Here is a 26,590-nt window from a genome sequence, read left to right as displayed (position 1 = left end):
AATGCACTTTTTTGCATGGTTAGGTAAAAACGGTTGGCTAATATTACAGATTGAAAATTAAATGGAACTTATGACTGTATCAAAAAATTGATCTGTGATTATCACCAAAGTCATTTTTAATTTGACAGTTTTTTGAAATATCACTGGACCCTGCATTACCTAGTCTTTCGATTGTATACTTTCACACCCCACAAAGTGGTGAATGGTGTGCCTCTGGCTACAAAAATTACCTATATACTGGTATATAGTGTTAGGGCCAGGGATTTTAGATGATTCTTTACAGAGACAAAAAGAGATGTCCATTTAATGTTTACCTATATCTATAATGAGTGTCTGTACACTAACCCTTGTCACTTGTGGCGCTTTGTAAATAAAACACTTTAAATTCTGACTGTGTATAACTGTTCAGTCTGTAGCTGATAGATCTACATGAGTGCAACCTATAGATTTATGGCTTAATTAGGAAATAACTTACTTTTACTCATATGTATTTAGAAAACATCTATAAGGCATTTCTAAATTTACAACAACCATGATAGAATCGTTCATCTGTACGATAGAACTGTGACATGAGGTAGCTGACTTCATCCAGTTTTCCTATCGTGCACACATCTTGCAGACATCATGCACACATTGTACAACTTTGTGCGATCACACAACTGCACAAGCACCAAAATCTATCCCATACATGCATCAACACAGAGGAATAAAATTACTAACCAATCACCCAGAACACAGACCATTCTGAGCCATGTCAAAATGTCTACAGTAAAATTGGTATCTCTTGATCAACACATGCTGTATTAGGGTAGAATGTTAATTGTTTCTAAAGACAATGTTATTGAGGTACACAAGACACACTTCAATAACATTTACATGGGTCAAAGGTCAAAGGTTAAAAGGTAGGACTTTCACAGCATGCATGGATGATTTCCAAATAACCTCAAATATTAGCTAAGTACATCTATACATGGCTCACCGAAACTGAGGTAAAATCAGCTTTCTGGGTTTTATGTTAAAAAATTTCACCAATAAATTCGTCAAAATAATTTGATTCAAAATTCATACTAAGTAAAAAGATAGAAGTATTAATGGTATCAATTTTTTTTTCTAAAAACCAAAATTGTATTTTGGATTGTGATTTGTTTTATCCAGCATATCTGGGAGCCAGGTATGATTAGTTTTGACAAAATACACTAACTATAAAGTTACAACACATTCAACAAACCTACCTGAAAAAAGTCACAAAAAAGTGTAATAAATCTATTTTTGGGAACTGGGAAAAGGAGATCTGAAGAAAAAGAGACAATCAATAATAAAAGGTACATCTTATTATAGGACAGAGAAAATAACTCCTGTGATAGGCCAAGATGTCTCCAAAAGGTTTTGACAAAATGCAATATTAATCTGAAATTTGTGAATCCTGCACAAATCTAAACTCAAAATAGTAACAGTGCATTTTCATGATATGAGTTTATCCTTGCAAATTGACAACCTTGACTAAAAATAAACTTATTTTCACTTGCAAAATTATCTCTACTTATGATATGAAGAACTTAAATGCTGTGTCAAATAACAAATTAGTTATCCACTTTTCAAAGGTTAATATAAGGATTTGTCGATATTCCAAAGGTGATACTCTCCATAACGGCTTCGGGGAATATCATCTTTCTCAGGTTAACAAATCCTCATATTAACCTCAAAAAGTCAATCATTGTATAACATCATTACAGCACATGTTAATTCTCTATAGGGACACTTTGCTGCAGTTTAACTGTAGGTCCTTTCACGTTTTAAACAAAATGAAAAAATAGAGAGAGATTATAGTATTCTTATATCTTACAGCCAGACCATATCAATAATGAAATAACAAATGATATTTTCCAAATATGTTTGGAAAATGGGATAAATGCACTGCCTCTGTTGTACATACCTGTAACCAGAAGGGTGTTTGAAAGTTGTACACATAAACCAGGAAGGTTGTATTCTCTGAGGAACCAAACGAATAATCCTGATGCTCAAACTTGTCTCGGAAATAATTACATGAGTAACTCTCAACGAAGACCACCTCGTTTTTACTTCCTGTATGCAAAAATAATAAAAAATCCTAAATTCTACAGCATATACACATGTACTTGTACTAAAATTATCTGATATATGAAAATACGAAATTTATTTAATCACGGGGCTGCTACACCTCCCTGTCTAGATGTTGCCTTTTCTTTCGATCATTTTCGATTTTCCTTAATCACCTTTGCATCACTGAAGGATTAAACAGCTGTATGATGCAGTTTAATTCATTGTTTGGCTCTACTGTATCTAGCTCTGAATTTGTATTAAAAGCTGCAATTCACTTGTGTATCTTTCGTACAATCTCCTGAATTCTTTGATAATAGTTAACACACTTTTTCACCAAAATTTGATTTTCACTTTTACTTTAATGACTTGAAAATGTTAATAAAAAAATTTCATGAATTTGGAATTTTGTTCTCTGGAAAAAATGGTATGAATTATTTTCAATCTAATTACCTTTTCATCAATTAAAGTTTTATGCAAAATTTTTTAAATCAGCAAGTCAATTATAAAATTTTCAATCTAATTACCTTTTCATCAATTAAAGTTTTATGCAAAATTTTTAAATCAGCAGGTCAATTATAAAAGCACATCTCCGGATTTGTAATCACGGAAAAATAGAAGTGATTCCAACTTACGAGTTCGGACAGAAATATTTAGGAAAGCCTTGTCATCAGAGCAGTTCACTTTAAAATCCACATCTCTGTCACTCTGTAAGTAAAGAATGACAAAATAACAAAATAAAAACAAAACCAAAACATACTCCTAAGTATAGCCGCAAAGCCGCAAATATGAAATTAAACACTCCACACAAGTCACAATGTGCGTAGAAGTTGAAAGTAAAATACTTACAAGTCATAAAGCACTGTTGTATGCCTGACTAAATATATCCTCTATACATCACAATATATCTGTTTCTTTTATCATTTTTAAACAGTAACCTTAATTTTGTCCTTGGATACTTAAGTTCACCTCCCTTGCTCTATTTACAGGAAAATTTACTTTGACTTTGAACTCTGAAAATTCAATTTATTACTTTGTTGTTTTTTCAGAAGCCCTGGGAGGCATGTATCTCCTTGAAAATTAAACCTTGTGTTTAGTTAAACATTCATGAAACTAAGACTTTGTTCTTTACAGAACGAAAAAAACAAGCACAATACCATTTTACTTCTATAACAGATACTGTAAATGTTTCATTTTTCATAGTTTTTATTTTTGTTGAACTCATAGTTACTCTAAATCCACAAATTTCTATGTCTAGGAAATGACCGAAATAATATGAATTACGGCAAAGCCATTTACAACAAGCATAGTATTATCACTGATGTATTTCATTGAGGTAAAGAAACATGATTAATCATTTAGAGACAATATTCATTTAACCTAATAGAACTCTTCCTTATCTGAATAACTTTATCTCGTTCAGCCATACTCTTGTTGTCTGCACACATGATGAAGCGTTTTTGTGAGAGAGACTATTTGTCGCTATGTCTGCCATGTTGCTATGTTATTGGCGCAAAGCACTACTGGGAATTCCACTTGCATGTCATAACTTTATGACTGAACGTACGTCTTCAAATTTTGCAAACTTTGCAAGCATTCAAGCAAGGCTTACTATAAAAATCGACATGGATGATAGTTCTTCTGGATTTTGAACAAGATCAACCCATGACATGAAGCATTAACAAAAATCCAGTTTTGTAAAACCAAGAAACATGAACCCATTGAAAAGATTTGATTTTACAGTCTACAGATATGATGGATTTGTACTTACAGAAGATGGAATGTTCATGAAGTTTATCTGGGTGTAGTACTTGTCATCTCGTTTGGACAAATTGAAGGTAAACTGGTAATCTGTCACCAGGTCATCTGTTGGAAAACGGTCAAATCAGAATAACAGGTGACAAGTTGAAAGAGATACAGAATACAATAAAATCAATTACAAACATAAAACTCAGTGTAATTAAAAATCTTGCCTGTTAATTAAGTCCAACGTTCATATTCAAAACAATAGTATGAAGAATTATTAACCTATAGTCTAAAATGATTTCTCTTTGATCTGTTAATCTATTAAGATGTCAATATAATGATTACCAGGAGTATTTATTGTAAAAATAGTGACATATTACCCTGAGTACTAGAGGTAGCTGTAAGGTATGTGTTATATTTTATACTCACAGTAACAGGTGCCACCATTTCTGGGGTCTCCATAGTACTTGTGTGGTACATCACATCTAAAAGTATGATTTCATTATATAAATACAATGGGTTTTATCCTTGCGTTTGGTACAAAGTTGTGTGAGAATGATTGTAAATACTTTTCATACCTATCATCGACCACACCCCTTGTCCTACTGAAACACATCTCCAAACAGTTCTGTGTGACTGACTGTACTTACCACACCCCTTGTCCTACTGAAACACATCTCCAAACAGTTCTGTGTGACTGACTGTACTTACTTTTCATACCTATCCCCGACCACATCCCTTGTCCTATTGAAACACATCTCCACACAGTTCTGTGTGACTGACTGTACTTACTTTTCACACCGATCACCGACCACACCCCTTGTCCTACTGAAACACATCTCCAAACAGTTCTGTGTGACTGACTGTACTTACTTTTCACACCTATCACCGACCACACCCCTTGTCCTACTGAAACACATCTCCACACAGTTCTGTGTGACTGACCACATCTCCACACAGTTCTGTGTGACTGACTGTACTTACTTTTCACACCTATCCCTGACCACACCCCTTGTCCTACTGAAACACATCTCCACACAGTTCTGTGTGACTGACTGTTCTTACTTTCATACCTATCCCCGACCACACCCCTTGTCCTACTGAAACACATCTCCACACAGTTCTGTGTGACTGACTGTACTTACTTTTCACACCTATCTCCGACCACACCCCTAGTTCGACAGAAACAAACTCCAGTCTTATTATCACAGGTGTTGGCTTGTCCGTTACATTCACACACTGCAGAATAAAACACAGTATATCATGCATGAATATGATATTGTATTAATCCTACAATAAGACAAGCAACCCAAGGTAAAATCTGTGACAAGATATTTGTTGCCATTTTTACTTGATGTTGTGGGCTTATTTCCTGGCCTGGGCTTATTGATGAAAACAATACAATACAAACCCTTTGTGTAGTAAAGAGCAGGAAATGTATAATGCTCACCAAAAGAAGAATTTGTGACAGTAAATTAAAGTAAAGAATCATCAGTAAAGGTTGTTATCAAAGGTTCTGTGCTGATTTCTATGGTCAAATTTCTGATCTGTTTGGAAATACAATCCCCATCCAAGTGATAATGAGGATTGAAAATCACAAATTTCATCAAAGTGACCCATTACTTTTCACATCCATTTTTCAGGAAGTAATCTGTTTGCTTGCTAGGTTTATCTCCCTGTGAACAGCCCTTGGAGGCATAATCTCTTTCTAGAACCTGGTGACTACATCACTGAACAACATACAGGAGGCCCTTTGCATGCCATCAAGAGCAATTACAAATGGATGTCTTGCCTAAGGACATAACTATGTCACACAGGTGTGTTCTTAGCTTCCTGACAAACACTAACTACCCAAAGTTATCATCTACACAAAAATTTCAACAAAGTTATCTAATTCACGGGCATTGGGCACTGAATAAGGTACACTTGATATCTTCTTAGTATGAACAATGTATACACCAAATTTCATTATACTTGTTTAAATACAAGTTATGCTCTGAACACAATATCTTAAGAAGGGCAATAACTCTGTAATTAATAAGTTGTATGCCATAAATTTAGTACACTGCACAACCTCTTAGTATGACCAATGTGTACACAGAGTTTCCTTCTTAAACGGAGTAATTACAAAATCAATTGATAGGTTTGTCCTTTTTTTATATATGAACACATCCAGCCCAACAGACTTAATGGACAGATCAATCTCTGAATAAAGTTTGACCTACCTGAACATTTGCCACCATTTGTTGGGTCTCCATAATAACCGTCCACACATGATTCACAATGTTCACCTGGTAAAATAATGAAATGTACTACAAGCCATGTCAGGTGAGATCTGAGTGTGATCTTTGATAAAATATTTGTATTAAATGTTATCATGAGGATATGCTCTCCATTTTATTTCCTTTGAAAATGTACTGAACATTGGGCAATAGATTGGTTTTAAAAATAAATTATTTCCCATCTCAGAAGAACGTCTCCTGGGAGAAGATTTTAAAAAAATATTTTGCAGACATTTATTACAATATCTGCCAACTTTTTATTAAGTAAAGAGCATGACAAGGGCGACAGCTTGATCCTTACCAGTGGAAAGCATTACAAGGGAGATAACTGAAGCAATACAAGGGAGATAACTAACTGATACTGACCTGTGGTCATCCCATGACAGCTCTCACAGGCTCCAGTATCATTGTTGCACGTACTGTGACCATTACACTGGCAAGCTTCAAAGTATTTACAGCAAATAAATTAATACCCCTCAAAGAAATCTACCATTCAGTAATTTTCTTGGGTTTTTTAAATTTTCATGTGTATTTTTAATCCATAAATCCTATGTTCACCAAATTGACAAAATCAGATAACAAAATTGATATGATATTTAGTACTAGTGAATGTCTTCAGAAAGATTTACTTACAAAATCTTTTTTTTTCTTTTTGTCAAATAACAAAATTAAATCCCAATGAAAATTATGACATTATAGTAATTTCATAAAAAGAAATTAACATTTATGGGCAAATATTGTTCGATGATAACTTACAATACATACACCTTTTTTCACACTATATAACACATAATGACAGAATTTCTAAATGTTTAAAATAGAAATGGAATAGAATTTACAGAAAAGCGACTGCAATGAAGAAACATTTTCATACCTGGACACTGGGTGAAGAACCAACGGTCGTCAGGACACTGGGTGTTGTTGGCCTTTAAGGGGTCATGTCCAGGCCCCACAGCCCCACCCTCTAAACACTTTCCAATACCTGTATTACTTGGATCATTACACCAACCACACATTGGGTTAGACTGACACCTCTCACAGGTCAGCAGGTCTGAACAGCGTGTGGCTGAAATATTCAGGAATTGATTATTAGGATCAAAGTACTAGCATGTGGCTAAAGCATTGAGGTACTGTATAACAGGAAATTTTCATCATGGTTAATATTTCGCCCTTTCTGTTTATGAACAGGGAGGCCAATTCATCATGGGGGGTGATTTTTGTTACATATATATAACCCTTTCATAAATTCCTTACAGGGCAAAATGAACAGGAGACAAAATTGTGAATTTGTGAATAAGGTTGGAAATAACCCAGGATGAAATATCCCGATTTACAGTGTTTACTCTTACCAAAAGTACATAGACCTACCTGCACATCTGTTTTCACTCGTGGTCCATTCCATGCACTGTCCGTAAATGAATGAGGCCACGTAAGAATTGGTCTCCACACAGCGTCGCTTGTTGGCACACCACATACAGCTTTGGCGAGTACAGTTTTCGCAGTCAGTGTTGATATAACAGGGCTGAGCACAGGCTGTCTCACTGTTGTAGTCACTGTCCTTGGGCGTTTCTGAAGGTCAAATCACACTGTATAAACGCATGTCAACAGGCTAGCGCTACATCATAAACAGATGTATATTCATTACTGCATGTAGTGATCAATAAGCCCTGAAGGCTAAAACCTCTCAATTCAAAGGCAGCTTGGGGTAGGATTATTAGAGGCCAATAAATCAGAAATGTTGAAAATCAGATATGGGTTGGCTTATTAACAGACATGGACTTATTGCTGGATAAATGCAACTCCTCCAAACAGCCCCTGTAGTCTTAATCTAGTGAACATCGACAGATATGGGTGGGCTTATTACCAGACATAGACTTATCACTGGATAAATGCAAGTCCTCCAAACAGCCCCTGTAGTTTTAGTCTAATGAATATCAACAGATATGGGTGGGCTTGTTACCGGACATATACTTATTGCTGGATAAATATAGTAATCATCTGCATACCTAAGCCTTCGCTGAAGAATATTTTTACTCTTCTTTGAAATAAAGATTCCAATGACAAAACAAGAGTTCCTAAAGGGATCTTGGCACCTACTACTGTTCAATATTTATTTTGTGTTGAAAGATCTTTTCCCTTCTCTTCTTTCCTTTGATCTAGCTGCAATATACACGGGTATCATATGGAATTTGAACATTCCTCTACCAAATAGTGATAATAATCTTTATTTGTCAAACACAAAATGGTTGCTTGTTGGCCATTCTGTTTTTCTGATCAGTTACAAAATAAGAAAAGATAAAATCTATTGTAAACATTTCTGGACTCAGGGAAACGTATCAATAAAATCTGAGGAAGATTCATCCTATCCGTCCTAAGAAATAGCGACAAAAGATTTTTATAGTCACAATCCAAGATGGCAGCCTTCCAGTCGTTTTGTTTTTCTAATAAGTCCTAAAATAAAAAGCAATGAACTAATGAAATTGGGAAAGATCCATCAAGCAATTGTGAAAACAATAAACTATAAAAAATCCAAGATGGCCAGCTGTCAACCATTTTGTCTTTCAGATCAGTCCAAAAATGAGATAATGCATATCTAAAGGCCAAAGGGTCCCTACATATGAAATCTGAAAATAATCCATCCAGTACTTCTAAAGAAATAGCAATAGGAAGGATTGTTTAAGGACAGACAGACAGATGATGGACCACAAATGAACGAGTGAATTGAACCAGCCTACCATCTGATGATGGTGAACTGATTCAATTTTTGAAACGAATTGATACTACAGTGCTTGAAAAAAAATAAATATTGATGGTCGATGTTGAGAGTCAACATTAAGGGTCAATATTGAGAGTCAACATTAAGGGTCAATATTGAGGGTCGATATTGAGGGTCGATGAGCAACACTGTATGCCACCCTTAAAATGGCAGGGACATGAAAGACAACATGTGATTTTCATATATTTTTTTATCAAAAGCATAAACTGATTGCAGTGATAATACTGTGCTGTGATTACCTGAATCCATAAAAGCCATCGGTTGGTTTGGCGCACACTTTTTGTTCTTTCGGTTCCACTTGCAATGGTCAACGAGAGCACAGGCAAAGCAGTTGTGTATGGTATCACACTTCTTACTGTATTTAGATGGACACTGTGCTACATCGCTCACAAGGGACTGTCAATATAGAGACAAGGTGTAATTTAACATATCAGCCACCTCGGGCAGCTAGTCAAGCAACTATTGTAGGTAACGACACAAGGCTATGTCCACTTAAACAGTCTCAGCCTGTCAAAATGTTTTACATATGTAAAGTCTGTTGTTTACAAATCTGAGCCAAAAAGGTTTGAAATATGCATAAAAGTTTGGTGGTGAAAACTGAAACTCCAAAGAATTTTGAACTTGCATATTTCAGCAAACCTAAATATTGTTAGCTGGTGAGATCAGTAAGTTATCCAAAAAAGACTGTAAGTTACAAGAATACATTCATGTGACATATCAACACATCACTTGTGACATGTCAATTCATTCATGTGACATATCAACACATTCCTAGTGACATGTCAATTCATTTATGTGACATATCAACACATCCCTAGTGACATGTCAATTCATTCATGTGACATATTGACACATCTCTAGAGACATGTCAATTCATTCATGTCACATATCAACATATCACTAGTGACATGTCAATTCATTCATGTGACATATTGATACATCCCTAGTGACACGTCAATTCATTCATGTTACATATCAACACATCACTAGTGACATATCAATTCATTCATGTGACATATTGATACATCCCTAGTGACATGTCAATTCATTCATGTGACATATCAACACATCCCAAGTGACATGTCTACAAATCCCTAGTGACATATCAAAACATCCCCAGTGCCATGTCAATTTATTCATGTGACATATCAACACATCCCTAGTGACATGTCAATTCATTCATGTGGCATATCAACACATCCCTAGTGACATGTCAATTCATTCGTGTTACATATCAACACATCCCTAGTGACATGTCAATTCATTCACATGACATACCAACACATTCCTAGTGACATGTCAATTCATTCATGTGACATATTGATACATCCCTAGTGACACGTCAATTCATTCATGTTACATATCAACACATCACTAGTGACATATCAATTCATTCATGTGACATATTGATACATCCCTAGTGACATGTCAATTCATTCATGTGACATATCAACACATCCCAAGTGACATGTCTACAAATCCCTAGTGACATATCAAAACATCCCCAGTGCCATGTCAATTTATTCATGTGACATATCAACACATCCCTAGTGACATGTCAATTCATTCATGTGGCATATCAACACATCCCTAGTGACATGTCAATTCATTCGTGTTACATATCAACACATCCCTAGTGACATGTCAATTCATTCACATGACATACCAACACATTCCTAGTGACATGTCAATTCATTCATGTGACATATTGATACATCCCTAGTGACACGTCAATTCATTCATGTTACATATCAACACATCACTAGTGACATATCAATTCATTCATGTGACATATTGATACATCCCTAGTGACATGTCAATTCATTCATGTGACATATCAACACATCCCAAGTGACATGTCTACACATCCCTAGTGACATATCAAAACATCCCCAGTGCCATGTCAATTTATTCATGTGACATATCAACACATCCCTAGTGACATGTCAATTCATTCATGTGGCATATCAACACATCCCTAGTGACATGTCAATTCATTCGTGTTACATATCAACACATCCCTAGTGACATGTCAATTCATTCATGTGACATACCAACACATTCCTAGTGACATGTCAATTCATTCATGTGACATATCAACACTTCCCTAGTGACATGTCAAATCATTCATATGACATACTGACACATCCCTAGTGACATGTCAAATCATACATGTCACATATCAACACATTCCCAGTGACATGTCAATTCATTCATGTGACATATAAACACATCCCCAGTGACATATCAACATATCCCTTGTGACATATCTACACATCCCTAGTGACATATCAACACAGCCCAAGTGACATGTCAATTCATTCATGTGACATATCAACACATCCCAAGTGACATGTCTACACATCCCTAATGACATATCAAAACATCCCCAGTGCCATGTCAATTCAATTATGTGACATATCAACACTTCCCTAGTGACATGTCAATTCATTCATGTGACATATCAACACATCCCTAGTGACATGTCAATTTATTCATGTGACATATAAACACATCCCCAGTGAGATATCAACATATCCCTTGTGACATATCTACACATCCCTAGTGACATATCAACACAGCCCAAGTGACATGTCAATTCATTAATGTGACATATCTACACATCCCTAGTGACATATCAACACAGCCCAAGTGACATGTCAATTCATTCATGTGACATATCAACACATTCCTAGTGACATGTCAATTCATTCATGTGACATATCAACACATCCCTAGTGACATATCAACACATCCCCAGTGACATGTCAACACATCCCCAGTGACATATCAAAACATCCTCAGTGACATATCAAATCTTCCCTAGTGACATGTCTACACATCTCTAGTGACATATCAACACATCCCAAGTGACATGTCTACACATCCCCAGTGACATATCAACACATCCCAAGTGATATGTCTACACATCCCTAGATACATATCAACACATCCCTAGTGACATATCAACACATCCCCAGTGACATATCAACACATCTCCAGTGACATGTCTACACATCCCTAGATACTTATCAACACATCCCTAGTGACATATCAACACATCCCCAGTGACATGTCTATACATCCCTAGTGACATATCAACACATCCCCAGTGACATATCAACACATCCCAAATCCCAAGTGACATATCAACACATCCCCAGTGACATGTCTACACATCCCTTGCGACATATCAACATATCCCCAGTGATATTTCTACACATGTCAATAATGTCAAAATACTCCAGTCATCACATCTGTGTGATATCACTTTCAAAGATATCTGCTAATTTCCATGTCTTATTTGTACTATGATATTCTAGTACACAAGGTTTGATGACATGCTACACAAGAAACAACTCCTAATCATTTATGTGTCAGCAGCTGTATCCCATATGTGTCACCATATCATTAAGATTCTGCAAATTTCTTTAATATCTGTTGCAAGTGTCAGCTGACTACAGCTTGATACTTGTATAAAGTATGATCGGTATGGAGTACAGAACTTTAACATATGTTTTGTCAAAGATCAGCTTTGTCAAATTCTTGAAACCTTGATTGAATATTGCAAAGAAATAAAATTTGCGAAAAATGGCACATCATATATTTTAAGGATTTTCAGGAAAATCACAAATACCAAAAATAGCCTGATATACAGGTATATACAAATATTGGCTACATAGTAACAGAAAGCCATAACATTGGAGGTTTTATCAAAGGTGTACTGGACTGTATTACCAGAGGCAATCACTCACCAGTCTATCTTTCACTGAACATGCAGCAGTACAGTTATTATTGCACCACTGACAGTTGAATGCACTTGACAGACATGATGGACAGGATGTGAATTTGGGGCAAATATGGTCCTTTCCTGAAAAAATAAGAAAAAAACTGTCTAAATATAAAATTTTTTTTCATTATCTTACAAAGAAATAGAAAAAGCCAATGTTAAAAATGTTCAGCGTAATATTGATTAAAATCTGGACAATCCTGAAACAGATACACGTCTATTTCACAGGGAAGTCATCACAGTAAATTCTGATTCATTTTCATAAATATATGAGTTTAGAAGTAAATAGATGGTGTTTTATGGTATCATCTACAATATTTTAAAAACTTTCAGATTTTCAAGGACAATACAGAGAAAAATCCCTAAATATCACCCAACCATAGAGCTTTAAAATGCAATTGCATAATAATAATTACAACATTTTAAGCAGAAAATTCTGTGATATGATGTCTGTCACATTGTGTGTATATCTTTATTCAGACCAAAATGTCAGAGATCTGAGGATCACATGGACAAAACATGGTTGACTTGCATATATTGAATACTGTATTGATGGTAATTTTCACAGGTCAAAATTTTCCCAATTTGCAAATGAAAGTCAAATTAGATAATAACGAATGGAAATCTCACGACCTGGATGTTAAAGAACAGATCTTATTCAAGTGTCTCATTATTTCATAGATTAAATTTTTGTGCCCATATTTAGGTACAGCAAAATAGCAAAAATATCAACCCCGCTAAAATGACTGATATTACGATAGTTACCCTTATCGCTGTCACACATCTCTGAAGAATTGCTAAGCCCGTCCAGGACGGCATCCGGCTTGGAACTGCAGTATGAGTTGCTGACCCAAACACACTGGGTCCCTTGTTTACCTCCAAGGCAGGCCTCTTCAGTCTCGTAGAATGAGCAGTTACCTGGAAAGATTGTCAATATGTTATAAAAGATACAAAACACAAACAGGACAAAGATTTTTTCTAGATAACACAGGTTCTATTAATAAAAGTGATGAGGGCACTTACAGATGCTGTTCGTGATGTGTCAAAATAAAAGAATAAAGTAAAAACAGGGTATAATTTTATGAAGCATAAAAATGATTAATCTTACAAATGGAAATTACCAGGGGAAATGATATTTTCAATATATGGCATGTGTCATCATGACTCATGACAATGTAAAGTTTGAACTATGACCAAATTTGGGAGGTCTTGGCCATTAATTAACCTATAAAGCATTTGCTAGTCTAAGGTAGGTATATCTAAGTGAACATATGGAATTAAAATGCTGAAACATTTCTAAAATCTTGAAATCATTACTTTTTTCCTGTTTGATAAAATATGCATTTAAAAATAATGCTACTATACAAATGTTTAACAATGAGACAGGCAGTAGGTTCTATATGAGACGTTTCTTTTGATCACTCCCATATTTTACTTCCTGTATTTGATCACTCCCATATTTTACTTCCTGTATTTGATCACTCCCACATTTTACTTCCTGTATTTGATCACTCCCATATTTTACTTCCTGTATTTGATCACTCTCACATTTTACTTCCTGTATTTGATCACTCTCACATTTTACTTCCTGTATTTGATCACTCCCACATTTCACTTCCTGTATTTGATCATTCCCACATTTGACTTCCTGTATTTGATCACGCCCACATTTGACTTCCTGTATTTGATCACTCCCACATTTGACTTCCTGTATTTGATCACTCTCACATTTTACTTCCTGTATTTGATCACTTCCATATTTGACTTCCTGTATTTGATCACTCCCACAATTGACTTCCTGTATTTGATCAACCCGCCCCCCTCCCCATTTTATTTCCCATAACTAACAGACTAGCTGATATAACAGGACTATACATCTTGAGATACTAACCTGGTGTAAACTTGATCAGGTTGTTTTGCATGATGCCATTAAAACCACCAATAACATACATATTAGGTTTATTATTCCTGCAACAAACAAAATTTAAAACAATTATTCCAATTTCAAAAAAAAAAAAAAAAAAAACCGTCTGCAATATTTCAATTTTCCAGAACAGATTGCATTGGAGGAATTACACATAATAGAAAAAAACGGCTTCAAGAACTTGAATATGAAATTTTCAATCAGGTCTATATATACATACATTGTGTAGAAGACTGCGGTGTGACCATAGCGGGCTCCAAAGCTGGGTAGGGACGGTGCCTTGATGGTATACCATGAGTTACACTCTAGATAAATACAAACAAAAGCCAACATATATTACTGAATTTAATTTCCTGTCTTCACAATCAGAGTCTTGAATTCATTATAAATAATTATCAATCTTTTCCCGTATGAATAAATTAATTTCAGCTATTAAGAGCATTTTTATTTTCAATTAAGAAAATAAAGGTATTCATTTAGAAACATTCACTTGAAACAATGATGTATAGATCATACATATATCTTTTTACTGTTAAGGTACATATTCTAACAACCCTATTTCAACACTTTTTATGTGATGAAATATTGCTCTACAATATGATTGATCACAGTTTCTGTATTCTGTTGCATTAACTGTGGATGCACTAATGTAATCATTACCCCAATTTAAAAAAAAAAAAAAAAAACATAATATGAAAACTGATTGCACTTAGTTATATTTTTTGTAATAAAACAACAAATCACTTTTTTTCTAAGACTTTTTGCGCTTTTATGAACAATTTACTTCTGTATTGAAGACCAATTCATTTTTTCTTTTTTAAATTAAGATTTACCTTTTGTAATTAAGAACAATTTACATTTTGAAATGAAGAACAATATGTTAATTACTTATATTGTACACCATGAGATCAGAAGAGTAACACTTGGCTCCATAACTGATAGATGTATCGTTGTGAGTGTTCCCCCCGAAAACAAAGATAGAGTTGTTCAATATCGTTGCTGAATGTAAATATCTTGGACTGCCATTACTCCGAAGTATAACCCTGAAAATCACAAAAACAAATATTAAAGTTATGATATCAGATACACATCATATCCCTTAAACAAACTAAAGTAAAAAAAAAAGATGCAATTCCTAGTTATCCAATCGGACTCCAATGAAAATGAAAACAGAACATATCTGTATTTTCAGGTTTCATTGTCTTCAAAAGTAATTTTTCCTTTGAATACAAATTATTCTCAATATATTTTATTGGAAACTGATAATACAAGAAAATTTAGATTCTTACAAGTCCATTTGGCTTTAGTTTACTTCTCACTCGGCTGCAGTAGAATACTATGCATCTAATTGGTTATAATTACTGAATTAGCAGGTAATACAAGCCAGAAACATATTCAGTACTTAAAATCTAAAATTCCAGACCACTTCCCATTCTCAAAATTTAAATTTCACACTTCTAATATCAGTGATATCAGTGTTTTTTCTACCCAGTAGAAAGTACAGTAATATTTCTGGCAAAAATTTTTTAAAAATTTGTGATTTTTTATTCTTTTTTGCCCTAGAAAATAATGCATTATCCAGGATAATGAAATAAATCTATCACTTGATACTTACCATTTTCTCTGGTGAGGAATGAAACCAAACATCTGATCAGTGAGCTGGTAGTTAGGATGGTTGTCAGAATGATAACCCCCATAAACATAAATCATCTTAGTGACAGGGTCGTACACACTGGCGTGACCATAACCTCCCTGTATAATGGCACCACTGGTACGTGGGATGGACCATGACTTATTAGCTGGAACAAACACAACAGCAACGGATGTTGACAAATACCATTTTTCCGCATTAGTTATTATGATATCTATAATCTACAAAAACATGTGAAAAATTTGTATATCTCTAAAAAGTACACTTAGACTTGAGTAGTTGAGTTGCACAGTTGTAACAAAACCAACTTTCACCTAGGCAACTGAGGTTCCATTCCCATACCAGGCATGAAACTGTCAATATGATAATGACAATAAGAGGGATAAATATCAGCTATTATTTATAACTATCACTTTAAGTTAAACCAGAATTAACATCCTGTGGATAACTTATACTCCAAGCTGATGTACAGTAGGTATTCTTTTGGAACATGGCAACCAAAGGAGAAACAACATTTTGGACAACATTAACAATGAATATGCAATCCCCTTCACCAATTTTAAGCTTATTCAGACAGTTACCTTAAATACCTCAATTTTGACCAATAAAGAGCCTCCATTATATTTCCACAGTAGCAATTCCAGAAACATCTGATGTGTCAAATTGAAGGCTTTGATAAGTTTCACAATTTGATCAAATTTCATTAAATTTGATCTAATGACTGATGAGCTATCAGTCATTACACAAAACCTTGTGTATAGTGACATGGTTACTATAGCAACCAAAATGTATGATTTAAAACCTGAGTGCACAGCTGCATATGGTTTCTAACATTCCTGCCTAGTTTCATGGAAATCAGTTCACAAGTTTATAAGAAGTTAGTAGGAAAGATTAGTGGACGACACCCAGATAATCAGACATCCAAAACAGGTGATTCCACAGTACTACTCCTACCTCCAAAACTTAATTGCGAGTGGTATAATTAATGTAATTTACATTTCAAAGTTTTTGACTAACATACAAAATTTGGTTGAGAAATCAATTACATACAGCATGTATAAACCTATCTCAGACTCCAGTTTACTCCTACCCCTGCTGTCATACAATATATTTACCTAATAATAAGTCCAGAGGCTAACACTTGAACTTTGACCCAAAGTAGGGGATGGGCTTATTGTTAGACAATAATACATAATTTTCTTTTTTACAGGACATACAATTACAGAAATAGAAGGGTTTAATGCCAGATACACAAAGTAACCAAACACTAGCCTATCTTATTGCAATAAATACCATATTAGCAAACTCATATCTATTTCAATTTCAGGAATAAGGACAACAAATGCTACAACATTGTCCAGTAATAAGCCCACCTCGCTACATTGACTCCGATGTTAAGGTTCGCTTCCCTGGGATTACAGCAGACTATTGTGTCTAAACAAAAACAAATCTCTTGTGATTATATCCATTCTGTGCTTACCTATATTGTATTCCTGTATCCGATTTTTGTACCCATATATGGGACTATGACCAAAGATAATGTACATGATTCCGTTGATAATGTGGGCTGTGTGCCCTGCAACAGCTACAGGAATAACAAGTTCATTTTCCACAATGGTAACGTTCCATGTGTTTGTCACGATGTTGTAAACATACAAGTTTCGAGAGACTTGTGGTTTTTCATTGCCAACCACACCACCAAACATGTACAGGTTGTCCTGGTGATATAAAAAAGAGAAAAAAGATATTCTACAAGTTTTCTACCACAGCAGAGTATTCAATATATTTAGGTATTTTGATTGGTAAAGGAACCATCTCGGACATGGTCATATAAGTTGTCATTATAATGGTCTATAACCCTCTCAACTGATATCCAACCAGAGTGTGGCCATATATAGTGGTCAGTAGTAATGTCCATATCTATCTTATCTGATATCCAACTAAAGTGTGGCCATATCTGGTGGCCAGAAGTACTCTCCGTATCTATCTCACCTGGTATCCAACCAGAGTGTGGCCATATCTGGTGGTCAGTAGTAATGTTCATATCTATCTTATCTGATATCCAACTAAAGTGTGGCCATATCTGGTGGTCAGTAGTAATGTTCATATCTATATTATCTGATATCCAACTAAAGTGTGGCCATATCTGGTGGCCAGAAGTACTCTCCGTATCTATCTCACCTGGTATCCAACCAGAGTGTGGCCATATCTGGTGGTCAGTAGTAATGTTCATATCTATCTTATCTGATATCCAACTAAAGTGTGGCCATATCTGGTAGCCAGAAGTACTCTCCGTATCTATCTCACCTGGTATCCAACCAGAGTGTGGCCATATCTGGTGGTCATTAGTACTGTTCATATCAATCTTATCTGATATCCAACTAAAGTGTGGACATATCTGGTGACCAATAGCACTCACCATATCTATCTTACCTACCTGATATCCAACTAGAGTGTGGCCATATCTAGTGGCCAATAGCACTCTCCATATCTATCTTACTTACCTGATATCCGACTAGAGTGTGGCCATATCTAGTGGTTGGAATTACATTTCCTGTAGGTGTTAATGGCCTCCACTCATTGGTCAATGGATGATACCTAAGAAGAAATGTAAGAGGAAATAAGCACATCTTGTCTAATTCGAAATTTGAAAGAACAATCCGTTACTGACTGTGCATTGTCACACGCACCAAACTTTAAATGAAAAAATTTCGTAGAAGTGAAAAAGTTACAAATGAATCTCACATGACATAAATTGATAACATAATGTAAAATTCTATTATCCACAATATAAAATTGTTTTTGTTTTTCACACTTTGTTCTATTCATCTGATTAATATGTAGTTCTGCTTGAGCGCACCGGACATATTGCACTTGGTTACCTTGACAAGAATGACTGATGCGGTATAAAGCTGTATCCCCCTGCGACATAAATGTAATCCCCCATGAGAGTAGAAGCAGAGGATGCCAGTCCAACATCAAGGTCTGGGACAATTAACTCCTCCCACAATGCATCTGTGGCCGGTGTGCTGCAGTCCTTTCCTATAACCAACAAAACGTCTCAAATAAGATATCTGTGAGAAGTAATAGCCAATATTACATTTATAGATTTCTCTGTCCTGTAATAAGGCCTAGGGTTGAGGTGGGCAAAAGTAAATACTGACTCAAAGTATGGGTTACTATACAGCAGAAAAATAGAATATTTTATCCTGCAACTGATATCGCCATTGCCGGAATACACCTGCCACAAATATTTTTGCTGTATTCGGCAGTTACGGAAACCAGTGTATTTTAGCATGTTTGTAAATTTGACAGAATTACTCTCTGAATTTATTCAAAAATTATGTTCAACGATATAAATAACTGTTGAAATAAGTGATTTGATATGTTGTTATATACAAGTATATTTATGATAATTCATAAAATCGCTGTCATATCCATTGAAGTTTGGAACTACATTTCTGTGCAGAATAATCATTTTGGCATATGTCATCGGGCAAAATTCAGTGAACGTCAACAACAAGTAAACAAAGATTGGAAAACAAAATGTTTAAGTTTCAATAGTCTGATTTTCAGGATAAATAGCTGTATTTTGACTAGGGACAGAAAGACAAAAGTGACTCGCTAGAGGCTCACCACTTTCACCTTTCTTCACTCTCACCAAAATACAGCTTACTTTGTAAGACACTGACCATGTATTCTCTATATTTTTTACCGGGTAGTAATAGATATGACTGGGCTTATCATCAGGCATGGGCGTATTGGAAAAATGTTGTATATTCCTATCTACTATCAATAAATTCCAAATCTGACAACATTCTGAAGAAACTACAGCCAATTAATAACCATGTGTGTTGACATGTAGTTTCAGGAGGAAACAATGGTATACAGCCATCTCCATTTCAATAAGTCAAACAAAAAAGTGGTATTTGATCTCTTGAAGCCAGATTTGCAAATAGGAAATGATACTTGCACCTTGTAAGTTATCATTATCATGATATATATAAAGCATACAAGATAAAGTTAAGTGTGACATGGATCTGTCAAGGTCAGTCTGATCTCCAGCTGTGTCCTTACGGGCATGAGGTTAAAAAAATCATTGAGCAGCTTTAAATAAAAGCAGATTTAACTGTTAGAAAACCCGGTTATCTAGTATAGCACACCGTCTTACCTATGAAACCCGGTGAACATTGACAAATATCCTGGACACACTGGCCATTGGTACAGTTATTCTGACATGGTTCAATCTCACAGTAATCGCCACTGTATCCACTTTGACACTGACATTGACCATCTACACACAAACCCTTCAAAGGGCAATCCTTCTGACAGGTGTTGACACTAACAAAATAAAAAGTTATCCACATTATAGAATCATTGTACAGATCAATTTTTTCATGACAAAAATTCAAACAATTTGAAAAGCTATGCCTATTTCTATCCCGCAGTAAGCCTAGGATGCCAATAAGGTACTTCTTTCTAAAAGCTGGGGAGGGCTTCTCAATGAATAATGAAATACCTGAAGTTTAATATTTGACTGATCAGCAATATGTATAGGTGGGCTTATTACCAGACATGGACTTATTGGCTGATCAATATGGTATCTATCCTACATGAGATTATTTGCAATGAATATGTGTGATTGAAGCAGGACTTACCTTTAGGATAGGTTGAAGCCTGACATACCCGTATATACTGAGGCAGGACTTACCTGTAGGATAGGTTGAAGCCTGACATACCCGTATACACTGGGGCAAGACTTACCTGTAAGATAGGTTGAAGCCTGACATACCCCTATACACTGGGGCATGACCTACCTGTAGGATAGTTTGAAGCCTGACATACCCATATACACTGGGGCAAGACTTACCTGTAGGATAGGTTGAAGCCTGTCTTACCCCTATACACTGGGGCAAGACTTACCTGTAGGATAGGTTGAAGCCTGACATATCCGTATACACTGGGGCAAAACTTACCTGTAGGATAGGTGGACTTACCTGTATGATAGACTGACTTACCTGTAGGATAGGTGGACTTACCTGTAGGATAGGTGGACTTACCTGTAGGATAGGTTGACTTACCTGTAAGATAGGTGGACTTACCTGTAGAATAGGTGGACTTACCTGTAGAATAGGTTGACTCACCTGTAGGATAGGTTGACTTACCCGTAGGATAGATTGACTCATCTGTAAGATAGGTTGACTAGCCTGTAGGATAGGTTGACTTACCTGTAGGATAGATTGACTCATCTGTAAGATAGGTTGACTAGCCTGTAGGACAGGTTGACTTACCTGTAGGATAGATTGACTCATCTGTAAGATAGGTTGACTAGCCTGTAGGATAGGTTGACTTACCTGTAGGATAGGTTGAAGCCTGACATGTTATAGGCAGCATCACTGTAGAAGTAAATAAAAGCCTTCCCGGACGTGGCGGTTATGATGGGAATGTCGGCGCCAGCAACCAAATCCTGTTTTATCAGTCCACTGAAACAAAATTAATTAAATCAGAATATTTACTACACTTGGCTTTAGCAACCAAACCTTATTTGATCAACAAAATCAATTCAACCAGAATATCTATTAAACTTGGTGATGATAACTGACTTTGACATGTTTCTCATTGAATGACTTCCACATTCTGTCCAGCTAACTTTTTAATGCTCGCAAAGGGTTTTTTCAGAACATTTTCTTCATGTTGATATTGTCAATAGAACAAAAGTTCTGAAGACACATCAAGTAGACTCTCTCAGGCATTTGAAAATTTATGACTGTGAAACAAAGTGTACCTGAATCAACTACAATACATTGTTTTTATATTGTGTACTATTCCTTTTTACAATCTTTTCACCATTTTCTACCTTAGTGTACATAAGATTACAGTACGGCCAAAAATATTGGTTAATTTGTTACTGGTTATATTGTAAGAAATTCTATTTTATCAAAAGATTTTGTGGGAAAGATTGCTATAATCTGTTTCAAACTTTTGATTATACTAGAGGCTACCTGGCATCTGCTTTAACTTATATAGTCTGTTTCATAATTCTCCAAAAATACAACTCTCTAAGAAGTGTGTGGTCACATCCATTACCAATGCCTTGTCCCCTTATAAGGTCATATATGGTATGACATTATTACAGTATAGTGCAAAGGCCCAGGCTCACACACATGAACTCCTACTCTAAGCCTTGGTCACACACATCTTTTCCTACTCTAAGTCTGGGTCACACACATGGACTCCTGCTCCAAGTCTGGGTCACACACATGAACTCCTACCTACTCTAAGTCTGGTTCACACACATGATTTCCTACTCTAAGCCTTGGTCACACACATGAATTCCTACTCTAAGTCTGGGTCACACACATGATTTTTCTACTCTAAGTCTGGGTCACACACATGATTTCCTATTCTGAGTCTGGGTCACACACATGATTTCCTACTCTAAGTCTTGGTCACACACATGATTTCCTATTCTGAGTCTGGGTCACACACATGATTTCCTACTCTAAGTCTTGGTCACACACATGATTTCCTACTCTAAGCCTTGGTCACACACATGAACTCCTACTCTAAGTCTGCGTCACACACATGAACTCCTTCTCTAAGCCTTGGTCACACACATGAACTCCTTCTCTAAGCCTTGGTCACACACATGAACTCCTTCTCTAAGCCTTGGTCACACACATGAACTCCTACTCTAAGCCTGGGTCACACACATGATTTTTCTACTCTAAATCTGGGTCACACACATTAACTCCTTCTCTAAGCCTTGGTCACACACATGAACTCCTACTCTAAGTCTGGGTCACACACATGATTTTTCTACTCTAAGTCTGGGTCACACACATGATTTCCTACTCTGAGTCTGGGTCACACACATGATTTCCTACTCTAAGTCTTGGTCATACACATGATTTCCTACTCTAAGTCTGGGTCACACACATTAACTCCTTCTCTACGCCTTGGTCACACACATGAACTCCTACTCTAAGTCTGGGTCACACACATGATTTCCTACTCTAAGTCTGGGTCACACACATGATTTCCTACTGTAAGGCTAGGTCACACACATCTTTTCCTACTCTAAGTCTGGGTCACACACATGAACTCCTACTCTAAGTCTGGGTCACACACATGATTTCCTACTCTAAGTCTGGGTCACACACATGATTTCCTACTTGAGTCTGGAGTGGTCTGATTACAGGACAACAAAATATTGGATAAGAACTTTCCTTCATATGAGTGGGCTTTTTAACAAACATTACCGGATAAATATGGTACTGAAACAGTATCAAAAAATGTAAATTTTAGTACAGATTCATCTACTGAGATCATTTTGCTACATGCAAATTTCACCGTTTAGCTTCAAAACAGGAAAATCTTGTTTTAGCCACATCATATTTTCATAGTTGAAGAGCAGGAAGTTGAAATATTTAGTGTAATGCTTTCTCCATGAAAATTTATGAAAGTCAATGTTCACCAAACAACCTGATATCAGAGATACTGAAAATGAGATAATGGCCAAAAAAACACCACCACAAAAATGTTATAAGGTGTGCTGCACAATTGGATTTGTAGTATGGTGTTCATAAAATCTCTCAAGCAAACCACTCAGTAACAAACAGGCAGGAACTCCTGTCTATCTATTTTTTTATATATATACTGTACCTGTAGGCTGCCAACAGGGGCGAGAACACAGAGTCACCATCATACACATACACATGGTCCCAGCCACACTCCGTGGAGAACTGATGGAACTTGAGCTGGATACTGGAGTTGGGTTGACCAGTGTCCAACAGCCAGGTGCATTTGTTGTCTACGCTGTAATTACCATGGCCGTCCGTCACAAACCCAACAGAATCAGTCAACCTACAGTATATAAAACATACTATTACAAGCACATGATCAAACTCTAGTTAACTATTGATAAAAGTTTGGTGAAATTCTACATGCATTCTCGTACAGTTCAACACACCTAAAAGAGGCCACAATATCACAGTTCGTAGAGTATTGGCCTACGTAATCTTCGGCAAAAATCTTAGATGCATGGTTTCATGCTACCTACCTGCATCCTTTGGTTAGATAGTTTAATTACTCTACATGATTTGGATGGCATTCATGAGGCAGTAAACACAGCAATCAAACAACCCTTGAATGTCACTTCTATTATCACAAATACCTGTCATTACAATAAAAATAACCTCCAAATAGTACACATACCTGTCTATAAAGGTCAATTACATTTAATACCTGTCTATTGTGGTCACCTCTGTTATCACAAATACATGAGATCAAAATTAAAGTAATCTCCACATAGTACATATACCTGTCTATAAAGGTCACTTTTTAAATACCTGTCTATAGTAGTCATCTCTATTATCACAAATACTTGTCATTAAAATAAAAGTTACTTTCACATAGTACATTCACCTGTCTATAAAGGTCACTTCTATTTGATACCTGTCTAAAAATGTCACTTCTATTATCACAAATACTTGTCATTTAAATGAAAGTAACCACCACATAGTACATGTACATGTCTATAAAGGTTACTTCGATTTAATACCTGTCTATAAAGATTACAAATTTCTTATAAGCCTCCATGGGACAACTCTAAATGGGACTACCTGTTCTGTAAAACCACCTTGTGTAACAAAACAACTCGATGAAGATCACCTACTTTTAACAAGTACATCTGTTAATATATAATGACCACTTATATAATATTACCTGGATATTTAACACCAGATTTGTCCCATTTGTTTAATTTTCTGTTCCATGTAAAATTTGAACATCTAAAAGAGGCAGCCTTTGCTGTGACCTTAACAGACAAATATCAGGTTCAATATCAGTTTGCTCTACAAACTTGGTATACCAAAACCCAAATGAGGTTGGGAGGTTACACATAACTCAATGTTAGAGGATGGCTTATTACAGGACAATGAAATTTTGTTGGTAGTTTTACAATACAACATTGAGAAAAAGTAAAACCTGTCTATAAAGGTCACTCGATGGAGCAAAGAAAAGCAGCCTTTATACACAGGTTGACTCTGTACAGAGGTTCAATTACTATAAATTGTATTATGTTGAGAACCAAAAAAGTAACCTTTATAGACAGGTGGCCATTGTACAAAGGAGGCCTTTATAACAGATTTAACTGTATGGCTTATATTAAGCTATCAGAACCATATTTCTTGCAGGCAAAATCCCCTGCAAATAATCCCCTAAAATTTTCAGCCTATACAATTTTATTTTTGTTGGTTAAACATGTCCCTTCATCAACTAAATAACCCACAATAAAGCTTTATGAGTCGTCAATACTTGAGACATGGCATTTACAGCCTAATGAAAATGTTTACTACATAACAAACACAAGTTGAACGCCTGTACAATTCAGTTTTCTACATCTATCAGGCAATATGTCTATTCCTTTTAATAAGCACACCCATATAGTTGGGATTTTTTTCAGTAGAATCACAAACAAATGCTATCTCCTTGTCCTGCAACCACCCCATCTCTGTGTATCCAGTTAAAGCTACGTGTATATGTAACCAAGATATATATGGGTGTATATGTAACACCACAACTAAACCAGGTCAGTCAGTGAAGAACACACGTTTAGTAATGAGTCAGGGTATTACAAAAAATCAATATATACATGTAAGGAGGTAAACTGGGTAGACACCATTGCTGATGGTATAGACCAGATGGGCTGGCAGATCAACAGCATATCAACTATCTTTAAATGGTTACATGTACAAATACCTTCACCAGCATACTGGATTTATTACCCCATAAACAGGCAGGGTAATTTTAAGGTGTAGTCTCCTGGTAGTAGCTGATGGTATATATCTCAATGAAAAACATACATGGGGCCAATCGCATGCAATCTATTCTGGAGGAATTATATGGTAAAAAATGTGTTGTCCAAGGACACAACAACAAAACACAAACACAGCTTCCTGATAAACACAAACCATCAATGGTAGGAAGTGTAAAAACCAACCATACACTCAAGTTTGTTAATTGTAATTGCACATATATATTTTGTATTACAGATAAATTGTGTACATAATGTAGCTCAGTATGTGTATAAGAATACAGGTTATATTCAATGTATCATCCAGTGATAAGTCTATGTCTGGTAATAAGCCCACCCATATCTGTTGATGTTCACAAGACTAAGACTACAGGGACTCTTTGGAGGACTTGTATTTATCCAGTGATAAGTCTATGTCTGGTAATAAGCCCACCCATATATTTAGTTTCAGTACAAATGCTATGTAGGACTTCCTTATAACTAAGCTCACCGGACTAATTGGAGTCTGCCTTCGTCCTATGTTCACCC

At 35.8% G+C, this 26,590-nt stretch overlaps 1 protein-coding gene across 1 annotated transcript in view; it reads right to left on the bottom strand.

Annotated features, from left to right (window-relative positions):
• LOC132549563 (attractin-like protein 1) overlaps positions 1-26,590 on the bottom strand; it is a 40,782-nt gene that overhangs the window by 9,017 nt on the left and 5,175 nt on the right. The window contains exons 2-24 of the mRNA XM_060213501.1: positions 23,911-24,111; positions 21,600-21,728; positions 20,417-20,586; positions 19,128-19,287; positions 18,750-18,843; positions 17,726-17,963; positions 16,210-16,393; positions 15,483-15,637; positions 14,815-14,899; positions 14,562-14,638; positions 13,436-13,588; positions 12,636-12,751; positions 9,120-9,276; positions 7,473-7,673; positions 6,979-7,170; positions 6,471-6,545; positions 6,048-6,113; positions 4,968-5,061; positions 4,252-4,307; positions 3,848-3,942; positions 2,712-2,784; positions 1,934-2,082; positions 1,233-1,291 (exon numbers count right to left, since the gene is read on the bottom strand). Of these exons, the coding sequence (XP_060069484.1) occupies positions 1,233-1,291; positions 1,934-2,082; positions 2,712-2,784; positions 3,848-3,942; positions 4,252-4,307; positions 4,968-5,061; positions 6,048-6,113; positions 6,471-6,545; positions 6,979-7,170; positions 7,473-7,673; positions 9,120-9,276; positions 12,636-12,751; positions 13,436-13,588; positions 14,562-14,638; positions 14,815-14,899; positions 15,483-15,637; positions 16,210-16,393; positions 17,726-17,963; positions 18,750-18,843; positions 19,128-19,287; positions 20,417-20,586; positions 21,600-21,728; positions 23,911-24,111 (2,979 nt within the window). The remainder of the gene's footprint in view (positions 1-1,232; positions 1,292-1,933; positions 2,083-2,711; positions 2,785-3,847; positions 3,943-4,251; positions 4,308-4,967; positions 5,062-6,047; positions 6,114-6,470; positions 6,546-6,978; positions 7,171-7,472; positions 7,674-9,119; positions 9,277-12,635; positions 12,752-13,435; positions 13,589-14,561; positions 14,639-14,814; positions 14,900-15,482; positions 15,638-16,209; positions 16,394-17,725; positions 17,964-18,749; positions 18,844-19,127; positions 19,288-20,416; positions 20,587-21,599; positions 21,729-23,910; positions 24,112-26,590) is intronic.

Source organism: Ylistrum balloti, unplaced genomic scaffold (genome assembly GCF_031769215.1).
Source record: "Ylistrum balloti isolate Yb309-2 unplaced genomic scaffold, AGI_CSIRO_Ybal_v1 Utg370066, whole genome shotgun sequence".
Classification (NCBI taxonomy): domain Eukaryota; kingdom Metazoa; phylum Mollusca; class Bivalvia; order Pectinida; family Pectinidae; genus Ylistrum; species Ylistrum balloti.
This window is presented reverse-complemented; position numbering and strand designations above follow the sequence as displayed.